The sequence below is a fragment of the Colletotrichum scovillei genome (genome assembly GCF_011075155.1).
Source record: "Colletotrichum scovillei strain TJNH1 chromosome Unknown Contig00009, whole genome shotgun sequence".
Classification (NCBI taxonomy): domain Eukaryota; kingdom Fungi; phylum Ascomycota; class Sordariomycetes; order Glomerellales; family Glomerellaceae; genus Colletotrichum; species Colletotrichum scovillei.
In genome coordinates this window covers 4100696-4119644 of record NW_023336267.1, presented here as the reverse complement: position 1 = coordinate 4119644, position 18949 = coordinate 4100696, and the positions used below count along the sequence as shown (strand labels likewise).

At 53.8% G+C, this 18949-nt stretch overlaps 6 protein-coding genes across 6 annotated transcripts; 4 read left to right on the top strand and 2 right to left on the bottom strand.

The window, feature by feature from the left end:
• Positions 1-159: 159 nt before the first annotated feature.
• On the top strand, positions 160-1929 carry HER10_EVM0003608 (cytochrome c oxidase assembly protein CtaG/Cox11). Its single transcript, XM_035473278.1, has 4 exons — positions 160-496; positions 562-631; positions 739-1192; positions 1290-1929. The coding sequence occupies exons 1-4, from the start codon at positions 255-257 to the stop codon at positions 1346-1348; spliced, it is 825 nt and encodes a 274-aa protein (XP_035329109.1). The 5' UTR covers positions 160-254; the 3' UTR covers positions 1349-1929.
• Positions 1930-2131: 202 nt separating this feature from the next.
• HER10_EVM0006614 (ribosomal protein L24) lies at positions 2132-3224 on the top strand. The gene is made up of 3 exons (XM_035476195.1): positions 2132-2363; positions 2432-2544; positions 2610-3224. The coding sequence occupies exons 1-3, from the start codon at positions 2345-2347 to the stop codon at positions 2886-2888; spliced, it is 411 nt and encodes a 136-aa protein (XP_035329500.1). The 5' UTR covers positions 2132-2344; the 3' UTR covers positions 2889-3224.
• A 7-nt stretch (positions 3225-3231) lies between these two features.
• HER10_EVM0010885 (uncharacterized protein) lies at positions 3232-6914 on the bottom strand (the record flags this gene model as incomplete). The annotated part of the gene is made up of 4 exons (XM_035480330.1): positions 3232-3261; positions 4142-4409; positions 4465-6742; positions 6803-6914. The coding sequence occupies 4 exons, from the start codon at positions 6912-6914 to the stop codon at positions 3232-3234; spliced, it is 2688 nt and encodes an 895-aa protein (XP_035330040.1).
• A 5127-nt stretch (positions 6915-12041) lies between these two features.
• Positions 12042-14015, top strand: HER10_EVM0013152 (uncharacterized protein). Its single transcript, XM_035482517.1, has 3 exons — positions 12042-12871; positions 12988-13056; positions 13184-14015. The coding sequence occupies exons 1-3, from the start codon at positions 12611-12613 to the stop codon at positions 13607-13609; spliced, it is 756 nt and encodes a 251-aa protein (XP_035330295.1). The 5' UTR covers positions 12042-12610; the 3' UTR covers positions 13610-14015.
• A 109-nt stretch (positions 14016-14124) lies between these two features.
• On the bottom strand, positions 14125-16671 carry HER10_EVM0011927 (uncharacterized protein). The gene has a single exon (XM_035481337.1). The coding sequence runs from the start codon at positions 16191-16193 to the stop codon at positions 14319-14321; it is 1875 nt and encodes a 624-aa protein (XP_035330154.1). The 5' UTR covers positions 16194-16671; the 3' UTR covers positions 14125-14318.
• A 790-nt stretch (positions 16672-17461) lies between these two features.
• On the top strand, positions 17462-18479 carry HER10_EVM0004710 (uncharacterized protein; the record flags this gene model as incomplete). Its single annotated transcript, XM_035474344.1, has 2 exons — positions 17462-17732; positions 17794-18479. 2 exons carry the CDS (start codon positions 17462-17464, stop codon positions 18477-18479), a joined length of 957 nt encoding a protein of 318 aa, XP_035329248.1.
• Between the last annotated feature and the right edge of the window lie 470 nt (positions 18480-18949).

The following is an 18949-nucleotide window of genomic DNA, read 5'->3' as shown; positions in this document are numbered from 1 at the left end:
AGGGGCTCTTCAGCGGGAATAGAGTGCAGAGACCCCTATAACTCAGCCAACCAAAGCCCGGGGGCGGAACAACCACCCCGCCCGTCCCGGCCTCTCGGGGACCGCCCGTTGCCAGTAAGCTAGAGCTACCTAGGTCGATTCCCCAAATCCCGATGAAATGCGAAATGGCATGACATCGTCGAACGATTCGGCGCAACGTCTCCGGCAACAACCTCACGGCCTCAACCCTCAACTCTCGACCCGCGTTCACGACCATGAACGCTCTCCCGCGCCTGCCGTGGCGCATACCCTCGCAGTCGACGCAGAAATGGAGCTGCTTCTTCTGCCAGCACGCCGTCCGTCCAGCGCCGCGCAACCTGCAGATGCCCCCGGCCGGCCGCCGAGCGGCTTCGACGACGCCTTCGCCGAAGCAGCAGCAAAACGGGTCCAGCTTCGGTGGTGCGCCTTCAATGGAACAGATCCATGCGCACTACAAACGCAAGAATGCTACGACAGCGTAAGAGAGCAATTGGTATTGAGACTCAAGAGTAACATTGGGCTGAAGCGGTTTTTGCGATCCAGATACTACACACTTAGCGTCATTCTCGGGACAGTCGCCCTGTCATACGGCTCCGTGCCTCTCTACAAGATGGTGCGCTTCTTTCCCTCCCTCCCGACCCTTAGGAACCCCTTCGATACGAGGCAATACGAGGAGAAACATTGCAGACGGCTAACGCATACTCTTCACCCCCTCCACAGATCTGCCAAACGACAGGCTGGGGCGGCCAACCCGTCCGCGCCCACGGCCCGGACGTGGACTACAGCGAAGACGGCCTCGCCGCGCGCCTCGTCCCCGTGACGACGGCCCCGCGCATCCGCGTCACCTTCAACTCGTCCGTCTCGGACATTCTCCCCTGGAAGTTCACCCCGCAGCAGCGCGAGGTGCGCGTGCTCCCCGGCGAGACGGCGCTGGCTTTTTACACGGCGACGAACAACTCGGACCAGGACATCATCGGAGTCGCGACCTACAGCGTCACGCCGGGTCAGGTGGCGCCGTATTTCAGCAAGATTCAGTGCTTCTGCTTCGAGGAGCAGAGGTTGAACGCGGGCGAGACGGTGGATATGCCGGTTTTCTTCTATTTGGACCCGGATATTGTGAATGATGTCAATATGCGCGGTATCGAGACTGTGACGCTGAATTATACGTTCTTCAGTAAGTTTTGCTCTCTGCTTCGTTCTGTTGTCGTTCTTTTGCGGGAGATTGGGGATGAGGATATTCGGTGATTGGGTTGCTGACCATGTGATTACAGAGGCCAAGTACGACGATAACGGCAAGTTCAAGGCGCCTACGCCGTTTGCGAGCAACTAAGAGGAGCAGTCAATGTTCACGAAACACGGACGAGATGCTCTTCATCTACACACCATACACACCATCTTCCCCACTCTGACGACGTGTTCTACCTCAAATCCTACTTGTATAAAAAGGGCCCTCTAGGCCTCGTTGGTCAAGCTTGTACAACCACTACCGTATACCCCATTGGGGGAGAGCATACCACCAGGCGTTGAAAAGAGCTATTGTATTCTCATGACTGTGGTAAAGGCGGCATATAGATCTATTGTACACTGTTCATTCTTCAGTGGCTCGTTACTATTACCCGGTGATGAAGATGCATCCGTACAGAAGAAAGTTTAGTGTGTGAGGTACCCATGCAGAGAAACCTCACATGAGGTAAAAGGAGTGAAGGATGAATGCCTCAATTCCGCAATATAACGGCCTGGTATCAGTCTAGAACAAGGGGCAATGGTTCTTATGCCTGGGCTGGGGATATAGGTAGTCCCAGATTTGTTCACTATGGTCATCGATTGAAGGAGAAGTAACAGGAAGCTTGAGTATCTAACAGCCCTCATCGCTGACCATGCGTAACATCGCCAAAATATGTCTTTCCGGGACTGACTCTGCATTTTGCTCTTGTCGCAAACTTTCTATGCAATCTCCCCCTACCTCACCTTGAGCATCACGGAGGATGTCTCTCATGGCTCTTCAGAGATGCGCCTTATCTTATCAGCAACACCGCGGAATCCCGGTCTCGGCCGATTGAGCTCCAAGTCCGCCCGGCCTTTGACCTTTTTCCTCTCCTGCAGCTCGACAGGGGCTAGGACCACCTCACCAATGTAATTTTTTCAAGCAAGACCTAAGTCACGTGTTTCTCTCCAATTTGCAGCCCACAACGGCCGAACCACCCCCATCCTGCCAAAACTTTTTTTTTCGCTGGACGTGCTTCTACTTACTCGACTTTTCTCTGCGACGCCCAACCTCACCGAATTCCCTTTCCAACCAAACGACGTTTGTACTAACGCAGCCAAGATGACCAAGGTTAACCAGAGTGAGTATTCTTCTTAACGTCTGTGATGATGGCAATTCAGATGGTTTACTGACTTTGCTACGAAACAGACATCTCCTCCTCCCGCCGCAAGTCGCGCGCGGCTCACTTCGGTGCCCCCTCCAGCACCCGTCGTGTCATCATGAGCGCCCCTCTCTCCAAGGAGCTCCGCGAGAAGTACAACGTATGTCTTGACCTCTGCGATTTTCAACCTCATCAGAGACACTTTTTTCCCTAACACCCCAAAAGGTCCGCTCCATCCCCGTCCGCAAGGACGACGAGGTCACCATCGTCCGTGGCGCCAACAAGGGCCGCGAGGGCAAGGTCACCTCCGTCTACCGCCTCAAGTACGTCATTCACGTCGAGCGCGTCACCCGCGAGAAGACCTCCGGCCAGTCCGTCCCCCTCGGCATCCACCCCTCCAACGTCGTCATCAACAAGCTCAAGCTCGACAAGGACCGCGAGTCCATCCTTGAGCGCACCAAGATCGGCCGCGAGCTCCGCGTCAAGTCCAAGGCCACCGCCTAAATTTCTTCTCTCCAACTCTTGTTACGGTCTCAATCGTCATGAATCAGTGACTTCCTTCCCCTTCTCAAGTGACGGGGGCTCGGTTACAACAATCGAGTCTTCACTCATGACGGGTTGGAGGAGCAAAACGACCAAACATCCACAAGCGGCAGTTCAAGGGAACCGGTACAATCTTCAACAAAACGGCGGCGGCGGGACATGACAACGATATCCACATCTTCGACGGCGTTTTTCACGACAGGGCCTATTGACGCGTTTTGGCAATGGCAAATAACCATGGTTTGTCTGGAAAGGGAAAAGAAAAGCACGAGGGAGAACAAGGCTAAAAAGGCAACAAAAAGTTCTAGAAAATGAAATCGAGAAATTTCGTTTTCTCAATGGCCACCTCACGTCTTCAAACCCGTGAGATGCTCCATGGGAGGTCCTCCCGAAGCCACCACCGTCCCCTTCCGCTCTGCGGAGGCGGTGATGTCTCTTGCTACATCATCCCGTGACCAGGCTAACCTATCTGTTGCTGTTGACTGGCAAGAACACGAGTTCCCCTACATGAATTTGGAACGTTCTTCAACGGTAGGTCGCACATGTGACTGTATAAATCCCGCTAGGATATCTCCGCGTTAACTACAAATTCATGGTTTTCGAGGTATACGACTGGCGAAGAGCAACCCCCGGAAGAGGTGGAATCACCACCCCTTCCACTCGCCCGAAGATTTTCACTGAGCTTTGTCCATGAGGCTGGGAATTTGATGGTGAGATACATGATGTCTCATGTTCAGCTTTTTACGCTCAGTTAGCAGTTCCTCAATATATCAAGAATGTTTCAGCATCACACATGACCAAAACACATCGAAATGCCATTGTACTAATGTGAATAACCGTGTATGAGCTGGGATCATTAATGCTAACATAGCCTGACTAATTCGGTCTTCATGAACCATGCGATCAATCCTCCACCTTCCTTTTAGAGTGTACTGTACCAAGGCCGAGTTGCACAAGCTGTGTATTGAGAATCACTTTCTCAAACATGACGCCGACGGCTCCTGAATACTCGAAATCGATGCCTTGATACTGGAAGCCGCCATAGCACTGGGTGTCTCAAAATAATCCGTACAAGTATTTAGAACGCGTTTTCGTAACCATAGTAGAGTAAGAAGATGCAAATGGCGTTGTGGCCGAGATACTTCACTTGATTCGCTAGAGTTCTTCAGTCAGCTTTACCACCACTGCGAGCCCAGTCAGTGGACATTACTCACAATGGAAAGGCCGGGAGGTTGATTCTCAACGCGACCATCACCCGATGCGACAAGCAAGCTCTGACCAGCATCCAGTTTGCCGTTGTCGTTCAGCTTGGAAGGCGACAGGCGGGTAGAGTGGTTTGCAGAGTTGGCGATGGCGGGCGACAGAGAGGCTGCGGCATGGCCGATGGCATACTGAGGAAGATAGCCTTGGGCATTCTCCGAAGTGACAGCTCCCGGAAGAGCAGTCGCGGACGCAGTGACTTTCTCCGACCAAGTACGAACGCTGCTGTCAAGTTAGTAAGTATGATGCATGAAGCTTGGTGAAGGTTGCTACTGACCACGAGTTGAAGTAGGCTCTCTCGGTGTCGGACTCGATGACGTTGTCCGACGAGATCGTGTTGTCCTTCGATTTGTCAAGGCCTTGGCTGTTGAAGTGGGCAACAAGGCGAGACTTGTTGCGGCGCTTCATGGGCGAGGTGATGTTGTCTGACTTGGTGTCTCTCTTCAGCTTCTGGACTGCTTGCTCCATGTTTGGGCCGGTCAATCTCTCCAAGGCGGCGAAAGGATTCTTGTCCCCCTTGATCGCGCGGCGATACTTTTCCTCGAGCCGGGCAGCTGAGCGTCCATCGCTGACTTCGCGACTAGGTGCCTTCTCGGGCGACGGCAAATAGAAGCTCCTACCGTCGAAGAAGGGGAAGTTGACTCGAAGGTGCGCAGGAGCATTGCTCCAGAAGAGATGCTTGGCCATCTCCTCCTCCTGGTTGAGAGGGCGGTGGTAGACGTAATCTTTGATATCAGGACTGGGATCCATGCCGAAAGGCACCTGGCCAACCAGGTACGCCTTTGTCAACTCAGGATTCTCACGAATAATCCTCTCGAATTTCTCGTCGAGACCAGGCGTAGGAGGGGCGCCTGAGAAGAGACGATCAGACTCTTCCTTGTTCTTTGGCAGGATACCATGGAAGACTTTGTCGCCAGCCTCCTTGTCTGCCTTGGGCACAGCCGAGACAGGAGGAGTGTTCTCCTTAGAACGGCGAATGTCAGAACGAGGCTGGAAAACCGGTGCCAAAGCAGCAGAGACAGGAAGACCGGTAGACTGTTTACGGAAGTGGAGTGAGTCGAATTCCCTGGTCTGATGATGTCCCTTAGGGTCGAAGGGAACAGGTGAGATGGTCGCGAATACGGTGGAGTTGATGTATGGAGCAGACGCCGCCGAAGTATCCACGGCAAGCTTGAGCTTGTCCCTCTTACGATGACGAGGGTTCTTGGGCTCCTCGGTCACATTCGAACGAGTGATGTGAGCTGGGTCGTTGTTGTTATCTGCGTTGCCTGACGAGTCAGACATGAGCGTCTTCCGAGACTCGGTAGCGGCCGGCTTCGACTCCTTCGATGTCTTACCCTCGCTGGCGTCCTTTGCATCGCTGCGCTGAGAAAGAGTGCTGTCCTCGAGTGCGAGTTCACCCTTGAGCTTGATCTCGAAGTGCTCGATATCGGAACGAAGCTGACGGGCGTACTCTTCCATATGCTTCTCATCGATCTGATGGCGATTGTAAGCCAACTGGGCCTCTGCTTTCTTGAGGCTGGATCGCAGGCCTGCAAGCTGGTTCTTGGTGATGATGCTAGGTCGAATGGATGAAACTGGGCAACTCTCGACCGGCGCATTGGGGGTGAAGGACCTGGCGCCTACCGTAGGCATAGGCTGAGGAGGTTGCTGATACATCATGGGCTGGCCCATCGTCTGGCCCATCGGCTGGCCCATTGGACCAAACGCCATGGGCACCATTGGAGCTCCAGAGTAGGTTGGACCACTAGCGTATTGCATACCCATCGGCATCATTGGATGAGGTGGGAGGAACCACTGTCCACCAAACGGAGGCATAGGCATAGCTCCAGTGTTGGGGACGACGCCACTGTTATGATCTTTCTTCTCGCTCGCATTCCCGACAGGAATCATGCCGCCATTCAGAGGGGCAAACTGTGCTTGTGCCGGAGCCTGGGCAACGCTGAAAGGGGGCATCGCAAATCCGCTGAAAGAGACCATTGGGTTCGGGCTTGGTGCCATCATTGGGAAGGTAGTTTGCATGGCCGGATGAACAGGGCCCATCAGGGGGGGTCCTGGCATGAACTGGCTGTTGAAGCCCTGTCCCAAGGAAGGCTGTACACCGTTGATGTCCATGTTGATTCTCTCTCTGCTGCTCTTTCCGGTAGGAGAAGAGTGGGAGGCATCCAGGGTATTGGGGACAATTCTGCCTCCGGCAGTGACGCGGACGTGAGTGGGAGATCGGACGGCTTCGTAGAACTGCTCAAAACCCTTGCGCTTCTGGTCAGGGAGGATAGGTCGCTGAGAAGGCACTTCAGGCTGGAGTTCGGGCTCGGCATCTTGTCCATCGAGCTGTCGACCGGCGGGTCCATCAAGCTGACTGACGTCTGCAGTGACATGACGAAGTGTACGAACAGGTTTGTCATGGAGCGGAGCAGTGACTTGAGGTGCCTGATGCTTGGCCGGTGCTTGATACTCCGAGTCACCGGAAGAGGACTGTCTGACCTCCATGTTGGCACGAGAGACTAGAGGAGCTCTCTGGTGGGGAAGGGGTCGCTTGTGACGAATGATGCCTGCTGTGGAAGAGGTTAGTAGTGCCATGGGCCTGGAAGGCCGGAAAGGGGAAGATAGCGCACTCAAGATAGGGTTCTCTTTGGCGTTCTCAAGCAGCCTCTGCTCGAGCAAGCATTGCAGCTTGGTGCCACGGATGGCCAAGAGCTGGCTGATGCTGTAACGAGTCGATTCCATTGGATTAGTCTCCACAAGCATGTCAAGGAGACTGGGAGCTTGGAGCAAGTGAGGTCGTTCACTATCGACGACGTATAGTTAGCCAGGTGCCGATTGGATGTGGGAAACGATGTAGCCAAGTGCGAGAAAATTGCCACCACTCAGCTCTCCGTAAGCGCTGGTTCCAAAGTCCAGGTATTTCATGTGAATCGCTTTTCAAGGTGGTGGTGGACAGCATTCGGGAAGTGGTTGGTCGACAGTGACAAGGCAGTTCGTGATTGCGTCAATCTCGCTCGTCTGGGCAATGAAAATTTTGAAAAAGAGAATTGTCTGAAACCAAGTAACAGGAATATTGACGTGAACCAAAACACTTACCAGAGTCAACAAGGCGAAATCGCCGGTCGGCAAGCTTTGTGAAGGCTGATATGCAATATAAGAATCTGCTGGGTGATTTCAGCACGCCCAACGCAACAGAAACGAGTGCTGCACAAAGGGTTGGGTTGGAGATGAATCGGTAGACTTCCAAAAGTTGGACACCAAAGCAAAGTGAAGCTGGGTTGGCGATGGTGAGCTTGGATTGTGTTGTATGATGGAGGGAGGATCGAGGATCGACCGAGTGATGTTGTGGGGAGAGGAGAGAAGCAAAGTGAAGCGTTGGGGAGAAGGAAAGGTCCCGGAACAATAACTTGGAAGGCGAAGAGAAATTTCTGGCAGGCAAGTTCTACCTTAGGCAAGAAAGATAGTGGTCTAGAAGTGATGAGTTGGAGGGAAGGCGGTCATTCAGGTGCGTGGTAATGTGCAGGAAGGTGCGGAACGGTTTTGCCTCTCAATAAACAAGATACCGTACCTGAGGAAGGAATTCCCCCCAGAGGTGCTATTTCTAGTAAAAGATGAAAGAAATACAAAATGTAAGCCCAGCAATTTCACTCATCTTCTAGTCCATAAGACTGAACAACGCTCTTTTAGTGAAATTTAATACATGTCAAACCCTTCGCATGGGCAGCTTGGGTATATGAAGTTCACATAACACAGACCGCAAGAATCTGTCGACAATAATTCATATAAGGATTGAGTGAGGATGTGAAGACCCTTGTGTCCCATCGTATAAGGTGTGAAAACCAGACGTCATATCTCTTAGGCGATGCCCTTTTCTCGCCCTGAAGACTTCACTCATACACTACCTATTCGTACATTTCACCACTCTTTCATTGCTATGAAGCTACCAAATGACTTCCTGTCTGGTCAGTAGAATATCCTTTGTTGTTCTGTACTGTACTAAGTAAGGTATGTTGACGGTAAGTCCAAGTCAAAGGCGGTTCCTGCGCAGTATGAATCACGGGAAATGAGTGCCATTGAAGTAGGTTTCGTGCAGTGCACAAAAGTGTGGACGTGAGGAAGCTACAAGTGTCATTGTATTACAACGTTGCTTTGGGACACAGCACTGTCCTTCTCGATTCCTGTCGTATGTGCGAGCCTAAGGCAAGGTACCTTCGTGTTTTCTCTCCTACCACCTTCCCAATTCTCTCAAACCATTTGACCCATTAAAGCTGAACATCGCTCCTTCAATTCCCAGAACAAAAGAGACTGCTATCCAGGTCCGGTGACATTTTACAACGTTGGCTGGCATTCCTGACGTGGAAAGAGAAGCCAGGCTTCAACACTCCCAGAGGCCCAAGAACCTGCCAAACCTCCATTCCAAGGAAACGGTCACAACTCCAATGAGCCTCCTCCGCTGCTATCCCACATATCTATCGATGGCCCTCTCAATCTGAGGCATCTGAAATGGTTTTGCGATACTATAGGGGGCTCGATGCCCACCACTGAAGCTCCTAATGGAGGTCCGTGGTACCCTTTCGATGGGAAAAAGAAAACCGCGAGGCCCAATCGATCCTCAAATCAGAGCCCCAAGACGAGTTTGTGAGACCGTTTGGACGGTGGATTGACGAAGGAACTGTCCCCATCCTTTTCCGCTCAAGGCACGCGTTGCTGAAATCCTCGGCGATTATGTGCAACTACTGTCGTCTACCAGAATGTTGAGACAGGAGCTGATCATTCATACGGGTGAAGATGTCTGGATATTCGACCTTGGTATCCAAAGTTTGGATGTCGTTCTATATTCAGGATCGCCGCCGATCATCTGGGTTATCGGGGACAGGGACTGGAGGGTCAGGTTGAGGCTTGGGATGCGGCTTGTTGTTCTCTTCCAGGAGAGAAACACTCAAAGTCGATCGCATCTTTTCTGTCGATGTGTTGGATAGGGTGGTACAGTTCTCTTGCTCAGGGTTCCCGATCAATTCGTACCGTTTTCAGAATGCTAACGTGTATCTAGAAGAGTACGGCTGGCCAAACCAGGCAATGAATTTAAATCAAGATGGTACTGTCGGCAGTCCAGAGGGACGAAATCTGAATGATCACAATGACAGAGACGAGCTGGAAAGGACTGAAGAGAGCGGACGGACGCCCGACAATTTACATCTTTTCGAAAAGCTTCCTTCGGGGCCTGCCTCGCCTTGCTATACCTACCACCCCGCCCCACCCTCATGAGCCCAAGACGCTCGGGCGGCGAGATGGGTTGGGTGCGGAGCACGCAAGCCCATTCGAGGACCTCCCAGGTGACTCAAAGACAGGGACATGAGTACATGGTCTTCGTTCTCCTATAGGAGTGTTTGCCGAAGGGGGAGCACGTGGCTTTGAGCAATGAAACCCCTTGATAGTTTGATCAACGGGAGGAAGAACGAGAAGAACGTACATCGACGGGCGGCGGCAACGGGCGCCTCCCAAGATGCCCCTCAGTGTTCTGCCGATATGACAGGCCCGTCCTAAAGTCTACCGATGGCGCACAGGCTCTCCTCTGTCACACTTTCTTTTTATATACCAGGGAATTATCACGGAAAATCATGGGCAGGGGCAGGGATACAAACCCTGCTTGGCCCGTCCAGCTGACGACGATGACAAAACACGAGACCGAATATTGGGAGACCGCGGAACACAAGACATTCAGGGCAGTCCGGGTGGCGTGTCGGCGTGAGTGTTGCCGCGTATTGAGGCTGCGCGTGTGCTATCTCCGTGGTCCTCCTATCGCCAGCGACACACAGGTCGGCAAGATTCCTGCTCAACAAGGGCATCCAGGGAAAACGTCCCGGCCTAGCCGTCAAGGTTGGTTGGGTTCGTTCGGTGAGCGGCAGATCGACTTGTGCGGGGTCCTCGCACATTGGGCTTGGACAGGGAAGTTCTCGAAGAACGGAGGGCAGTTCCGGACATTGGTCAGGATTGTACGGCTTTTACAGGTTGTTTCCCGCAACGCTGAGCCTTCTTGGTCGCCATCGCTGCCCCTCGACTGGAGCTTGTCACCAAGCTTTTGCGTCCTGAAACGACAGGGTCGTGAAAACGGTGACAGGGGTCCTAGCTGGGACTGAGCGGCCCGTGGAATGGATGACAACTGCCTCAACAAGAAGACATGGGCTCACATAGCTTGAGGTTTGGAGGAAGCAAGATGGAACCGGGGCCACCCTTTGTTCGAGACTCGTCTGGGGTTGCGTTGTGTAAAGCAAAGGGTGGAATATCGCGTGTCCCTTGCTGTAGTAGGACCAGAACCGATGCGGCGGGTCTTGGATCCGGAAGTTGGTCCGAGAGCCACAACCCGCGGCCCCGTTCCGGTAGCTAGGCCCGGCCACAGGCCGCCCGTGAGCGTCGCAGGCCTCCCGATCATGGCTGTCACGTCCCGCCCTCATCTCTGTGCATCTTCAGGAATGTGAAATTTCCTATTGCAGCCTCAAAACCGATCACACCATCTGATCTGTGGCACAAGAAGAGCTCCTCTTCTGCATGACATCAGCCCAATTTGGAGAAAAACAAGCTGCGGTCTGATGATTGTGGCTGATCAACAAGAAGCGGCCGTGCCATTGAAGCATGCGAGCGCGGGATGTCAGGACGGCCCGAGCAACGGACGTTTGCAACCGTCGCATGTGTTTGGCGTTTAACCCCTGGTATGGGCCTTCAATCCATCGAGATTGCTTACAAAGTCGCAGTTGAAAAGCATTCGAATTTATGCCTTTGGAACCATTACCGAGAGAATTGAGAAGAGTGTCGACAGCAAATAGGGAACCAGAAGGTCACTGCGGCTTGAGCTGAGACTTTGAAGCTGCACTTCTTGCACCGCCAAACTGCCCCCCACGGAGCTTTCCAACCGACGAGAACACGATGTCGACCGGACAGGATTGGACACCCTGGATTCAAAAGCTTGTCTTGTTATTGGGGGACTAAAGACACCCAAGACCAGAAGATTGCAGTACGTGTAAACGAACGGACATGCGGGAGTGACATCAACGGTCAGACAAAGTCAAAAACAGCCCAGATCTCCACGAATAAGATGTTACAACCAAGTGTACGGCGACTTGGGTTCAGCGTTCCCAGAGCACAAAACAACACATTTGCGGGAACAAACAAGTATCCATACAGTTGCTGTGTTCTGGCGTACAGCGTGCGGAACGCCGCATTGCGTACCTCAACTCACCCATCGACGATGCCCACGCTTCAGCCTCGGTCATCGGGCGAAAGCACCGAGGAACAAGGAGGACAATACTAGGGGCTGGGCCGGCTGTGGCAGGCCGGAACGAAAAATCCCCCCAAACCCCCCACACTGGAACCCATTCGAAGATTCCTAGAGTGCCAGAGCTTGGACTTGTTTTCGCCAGAAAGTCGTCGACTTGTCTGTCAAAAGAGGGGCAGAGTCGCGCAAATGAGGGGTACTCGGAGCACCCGTGGCACCCTCAACCTCATCATGCAGAGTTGGGAGGGAGAGACGAACGGTGAACCCCCAACCCTCCAAGCCACCCCGTACCGGCCCTGTATCATGACTTGCAGCTAGACTAGTCGTAGACTAGCCGATCCATGTATTCCGCACTCTTTCTGCACCGTCAGGGGCTCAGGATGGACCGTCTTTGACCGGATTCGTCGGCGAACCTCCAGCCATTGGTCAGGCGGTGGATGAGCCTCTCTTTTACCGCAACAACCGGACGGGCGCCGGGGACGGCCTGCATTGTTTGGACGGGATTTCACAAGTGTTACCTATGAATATGCACTTGCTGAATTGGCTTCTCTCATCGTCCATCCATTGCCCCGCAACCCTTGCCTGCAGGAGCATTGCGGAACGACGGTCCCCCGCAATTGGAATGCACAAAAGGAAATGCATGTGAGGCGGGCGACAATATGAGCGATCCAGAGACAGTTGAGCTCCCCGACTGGCTACAGCAGCTAGACAACCGCCTGTGAAACCTTGGACAATCTTGGACAACCTAGGACACCCGTGGAACAGCTCGGCACATGTTGATGTCAGATAGTTTACCCCTCCTCTTGTACAAGAGATGAGGGTATTCCATATGGTCTGTTCGGCCTGAACTCTGTTCTCCCTCTTCTCTAACCTCCCGTCACCTCCCGTCTTTCATCCATACCTTCCAAATACTAAACCCTTTTGCCTGTATTATCTGTACTAAACATCAACTCTAACGAAAGAACCCTTTCTCATTTCCTGTTCAATTCCCACAATTCGGATCCTGCCCCACGTTGGTCTAACTCCCTTCCACTTTCAACATGTGACAGCAAGCTGACCCAGCGAAAAGGAACGAGTCCAACCACACCCTGTTCCAGGATTTAGACGAGACGACGACGACGACGACGACGACCGCGACACCGCCAACCTCAACCCGGAAATTCTTACAATGGCACCACTTACGCCCCATTGGACCCAGCCGTCCCACCCGGACATCCAGGATGTCGTCAAGGCGAGCGAGACAGAGTTTCTCACCAAGAGCTTCTCCAAGGTCTCTCTGCCGCCCTTTGCGGTTTACGCAAAGATGTCTTTCCCACCGTGCGATCTGGCCGATGAGCCAACGTATGCCACCGTTCAGTGCGGCAAGGCTAAGCACTTGAACCTCAACAGTGACTTGCTGTACATTAACCACTCGTGCGAACCGTCTCTTGTTAGTCATGCCGCTAAGAATGCACAAACGTCTACTTCCAAGTTCCCCCAGAACCTACCCCGGGTCGGGGACAAGGACATCCTGGAAGACGTGAGATTGACAGGTGCTATTAATAGATTTTTGACACGGGCAACTTTAATGTTCTGGCTGGGCCGAAAGGACTTCAGCCCGGCGATGAACTGACGGTGAGTTATCACATTTCACCCACTGACTCCGGGCAACCTTTAGGCTGGGGAGGGGGGCTACCCTCTTTGAGGCTTGGAGAGAGAAGGCAGTCGGGAGAAACATCCATTAACGTCGTGTGTCACCTAGTTCTTCTACCCCTCCACGGAATGGCACATGGCCCAGCCATTCGATTGCTTCTGCGGCACCCCCTCGTGCCGTGGCAAGATCGGCGGCGCACGCGACATGTCCCGCGCCCAGCTGGAGGGTCTCTGGCTCAACGGCCACATCCGCGAGCTCCTTGAGGAGCGCGACTCAGGGGCTCGCTCTGAGAACGACGACCCCACGGCCCAGGCGCTGAGAGATGCCCTGAAGGCCGCCGAGCGCGTCGTCGAGGCAGCCCGCTCTGCCCTGAGGAGCTACACCGAGTCCACCACCGGCAACAGCAACGGAACCCAGCAGCAACAGCATCTGCAGACGGCCAAGAACGGTGTCAATGGTTCCAAGGCCGGTCGTAACGGCGCTAGTGCCAGGGAGCTGGGAGGCGAGTTGGGCGGCGACACGCGCTCTGCGTAAAGGGATCGGGCTCTTGTTTTTGCATTCCATCCATCTATCCGTATGCGTTTTTCTTGAAATCAAAACGGTGATGGGGAGGCGGCTTTGGCTTGGCCCGTGACGTGTAGGAGGGGCAACTCAACTTGTCTTCTTCGCACTCTCTTTTTTCGCGTTGTTTTTTCCTACTTTTGTTTCATGCGATATTCAACATCTCGCTTTTTCTTCTAGATACAAGTACGATGCAAATAAGAGGTCCAGATTGGAACCTGAAGACGAGATGAGATGGCGGAGTTGAGAATCGTAGAAAATAGAATGGGAGCACAAAAAACAGAGGGTGTTGGTGGAAGACATGGTGAGGTAGCCGTTATAAATATCATTCCTACAACCAAATGTCTTGATAACCGCGAATGTCACGACCGTCGAAGCAAACACCATTCGGTCATTCTCGTAATCTTTTGCTTGCTTTTTTTTCTAACCATGTTTCTTTGATTCTGGACTCTACACGGGAACGAACATAATTCTCTAAAACTCCAGATGCCCCCATACCAGACCCGTACAACAACCCTTTGGGGGAAAGCAAGTACACCGCGAATACAGTCATACATAGTGTCACACGTCGATTCCCACGACGTTTTATACTACAACACTCCGAGTAGTAGTTTTCTTTCACGTAGAATCACCACTTTTTGTTTCGGTTTTTGACCCTTCTCGTGAAGATGTCCAAACAGCCTTACTGCTTCTTATCCTTATCCATCCAGCGATCACCCCAACTCGTACGGCGTCCCTTCTCGGTACCGACGCCGCCGACGTACTGGCTCTCGTTCTCCTCCCACTCCTTGCGCTCGACGATACGGCGAGCCAGGAACGCACGCGCAAACTTCCACGACTCGGTGTCCGCCAGGTTCCACGCCTCGACGGCCCCACGGATAGACAGCTCGCGCGCGTCCTTGGTCTTGCCCATGTCGCGGGCCCTCTTGAGCAGGGGCTTCTCCTTGTCGAGCTCCTCGGCGGTCGGGATGGGTCCGTCGGCGGGGTCGTGCTTGGGCTGCGGGCGGCGCTCGGGGCCGGGGACGGGGGTCTGGGATGTGCCGTCCGTGGCGTTGTGGGGGATGGCGAAGCCAAAGTGCCAGTCGAGGTCCTTGGGAAGGTCCTTTTCGGCCGTGAGCCAGAGGGAGTGGGCGGTCGCGAACTCGCCGGCCACGGCCTCCTTGAACTTGAGAACGCGCGGGGCGCTGCCGATGCCGACGCCGAGGAGCTCCGTGGTTACGGCGCCGAGCCAGGCGTCACGCTCGGATTTGCGGCGGAGCCAGGGGATCTCGATCGTGTCCTGGAGGTTGGCGAGGAGGGCGGTGGTGTAGGGGTGCGGCACGGTGCCGATGGTGTAGAGGGTCGAAGTGTTGCGGTAGCGGGGAGGGGTCGAGACGTGCATGGGCTGCGCGGGGACGCAGGGCTTGCACTTGGGGTTGTTGGGCGGACAGGAGGACGGCATGGGGGAGTCGGGGCACATGGAGAGGTCGCCGGCGAGGTCCCAGGCGTTCTTGATCAGGTTCGTCATGTGCTGTGGCAGAGGCTTGAGGACGGCGATGCCGTCTGAGAAGACGTTCTGCCAAGTCGTGTGCAGGTGGCCGTTGATGAGGTTCTTGAGGGCCTTGAGGCCGCCGGCACGGTCTGCGGCGATGGCCTCGCCGACCTTGGGGTACTTGTCCTGGATAACCGCAACGTCATAGTAGGCAATTGCCTTGGGGTAGTTGTCAATCTTGAAGGTGTCTTCGGTGGCAGCAGCGATGAAGTCCTTGGCCTCCTTGAGCTTGGAGCCGGCCATGGTAGCCTTGATGGCGTTCGTAACCTCCTTCTCGCCGCCGGCAAAGAGACCGTTGTTCAAGTTGTTCCAGCGGGTGAGCTCTGGGTACTCGCCACGGCGAAGGTAAGAGAGGAGGGGATCCTCGTGGGAGCCCATGGGCAGGGTGGTGTGGTAGGCGAGCAAGCCACCGCGCATGTTGTCCCAGGCCAGCCAGCGCATCAGGTCGGTCTTGAGTTCAGCGTCCATCTCTTTGCGCTGAAGCTCGTCGTAGAGCGGGTTCTTCATAGCCTCAGCAGCACTGAGGATGATGGGCTTGAAACCGCGGGCCCACCATGCGCGGCGCCAGAGGAGAAGGAGCTCGCTCTCGGCATCCTTGCTTGCGGCGTCCTTCTTGATGGTGGTATCGTAGTAGCAGTAGATGGCGGGGCGAGGCTTGAGGGGAGGCAGTAGGGAGCGCTCCTCGTCGAGGGTCAACGAGGAAGAGAAGGGCACAGAGAGCCACTTCCAATCCGCCCACCAGGAGGACTCGCCGTACGTATCATTTTGTTGACGTGGGGGCGGGTGTGATGGAGACTTGAAAGGGTTCAATCGGCTCGAGGCGCCAAATGGGTTCTTCAAGGCTGAGGGTATCGAGAACTTGTGGTCGGTGTACTTTGATAGGCTCGGGCCAGCTGGGATGGCGCTCGGGAGGGTGAAGATGAGGGAGAAGACGGCGAAGATGGAGATGCTGACGAGGAGGAAGGAGATGCGTCTTGTGCCGATGCGGGGGAGCGGCCGCCCAAATATCATGTGTTGCTTAGGCATGATGGGCGAGCTAGGCGTAATCGACGATGAGGATTCGGGGATTCGGGGCCTTGGAGGGCCGTAGGCCGAGTGGGATGGATCAATTGAGGTTATCGTGGGTCGATGGAGTCGAGTCGAGTCAAGTCGATTCGAGTCGATTCGATTCGTAATGGTCGAGCTCAAGGGTATGACATGTGGACAGGGAGCTCCAACACCAAGCCAAGCCGAAGAACAGACACCTGGCTTGATAAATGAGAGGATGGAGATCAAATCGATCGAAACTACGATAAGGAAAGAAAAGTGCGAAAGCGGTTGAAGAAGAGAAATCTACCCTAAGCGAAAGGCGAAAAAGTTTAGCTGTCAGAAAGGGCTAGGGAGCTGCCCGTGTGAGAGGCGAAAGGTGAAGAACACGCGACAATCGTGATTGAAGGTTCGTCGTCAATTCAATGCTCCTCCTCCTTCATCCCTTTTTTTTTCCCTTTCCTATCTTTCGCTCGGGATTGGGGAGCTGACGAAGACACGGTCGGCACACGGCATAAGGCACAGCAAGGGGGAACCTGAAGGCAACAGCAGCACGGCAGGTATCAGCCAACCAACATGCCGTGCAAAATGACATCCCGTCATCCCACCCTCCGATCCCCCCTGGAATTTCTGAACGCGTAACTTTACGTGAAGCAAGGATGCTAATGTGGACGATAAGATAAGCGCTACTCGTAGGTAGGTACCTTATCCGATAGCGATAACAAAGTGGCTAGAGCTTGTGGCGGGGCCAAACTGTCTCATTCGTCTGCTGCCATCTTCAATACTGTAAGGTAGCCATCACGATGCTTCATCCATCCAATGCTTATTCTCATGCCAAGATTCTCCCTGAAAACGTAATGAGCATTGCGGTATTCTTCAAATGAGTCAGCCACGTGCAAATACACTCCCTAAAGACTCTTCGCGACCTCGACTACACGAAGTCTTGGCTGGCGCGTTCGTATTGCTGTAGCCCAGCGGCACAGCGTACCTATTCTCAGCCAGCATCGTGTCTACCAACCATTCAATTAGCCTAAGAGGCATTCATTTCATTGCAACGTTCTTTCTAGCACCCTTGCTAAAGTACATGCGTCTCAGGAATGATGCCTCAATCAGGCCTAGTCAAGGCAGACTCGAGATGAGTCGCGAAACCCCAAAGTCCCCTGAGCAAACGGCACAGTAATCGTTGGTAAAAAAATGCATATCATGAGGCGTGTGTTTCCTCTGCCAGATCCTGCCAAGTTCTGTTGCTATTTTCTTCATCTCTCGTTATGTTGTGTCTCTGCCAGCTTTCGCTCAGCCGAGCGCTGTTTGGAATATTTTCTTTCACGATACTACCCGTCCAAGCTGCCTACTTCACCGAACCGCCAAGTTTCGAACTTGACCGAAGTGGTGGCCGTGTGACGGTCCCGGATCTCAACAGCACTTATGTGCTTGGACAAAAGGTTCACATCACATGGGAGGTCCCAACTGTGCCATGGATCTCTCTGAGTCTGGTGCACTGGGGTCAGGATGCCGGCATAGCTGTCGCGTCTTTCATCAGTAAGATCGACAATATTGCAAGGTGCTCCAGCATGACAATGTTAACCAACACTTTGCGAAGCCAATGATAGAAACAATGGGTATTACACCTGGTACATTGGAGAAAAAGATGGCATCACGGAGGAGACCATAGCCACAAACCCAAACTTCGCTCTCAGACTCATCGACCCAACCGGCAATTATACCCAGACTGATGCGCCTGCGGGCTTCATTGGTAACGCACTGCAAAGTCGCGGCTTCGTCGTCAAAGCGAACGCAACATCCGAGCCAGCGACGGAGTCGGCCGTCCCTTCAGCGGGCTCACCGAGCCTCTCCACCGGCGCCGTGGCCGGCATCGCCGTAGGATGCGCAGCGGTCGGGGCCCTCCTTGCAGCGGCTCTCTGTTTCTGGTTCCTGCGCCGGCGCAACCGGCCGGCCTATGCTGCAAACACGGGAAACCAGGCTCGTCATCCTACGCCGACGCTCCATCCCGTTGTACACCAGCAAATGCGCCACGATTCGGCATACGCCAGCCCAAACTCGTCCGGCGACCACATGTTCGTGGTGCCGCCGGCACGTCAACTGTCGCATCAGACCAGTAATGTGAGTCCGATCAGCAGGCGGCAGACTCCTCCGCCGTCGTACCCGTCGCCTGTGGACGAGTACCAGAATCCGAGGACGGAGCTGTCTGGTGTCCGGGAGCCTCAAGAGGTGTCGGCGACGAACTCAAGGGGCCGATCAGAACTTTCGGGATCTCAGAGAGCTTGAACTAATACGGCGAGACATGGTGGTTCTTTGTATAAGGGGTGCGGACAGGGATTTCACCTTCGAGATGACAGCAGCGGCGACCTGTGAGAGGAGCTAGATGGATGCGGGGGGTAGCAGCCAACTAATAAAAGTTTCAAGATATCTTAGTCATTAATAGTAACTTAATTCCTTCTTGTTGTCAAGCTCCGCCAGCTAATATAGTATAAAGAAGTGACAGTTGTCTGGCCTCACAATAGAATGACTTGGGAAGACCAAGAGTTTTCGTATAGTATTTAACCCTAGGTTTGCGAAGTAAAGACCTTGGTCGACAATATGACTGCGATCATCTAAGATATCATAGAAGCCCACCAGAATTCAGTTCCTAATGATCATCACAGCGGTGCATTTTAGAAGTTGGTTAATCTCACCTGCGAAGACATGCCTCTGACGTCGCCGCGCTTCAGTCTCAGTGTACTTCAAGGAGCAACCAA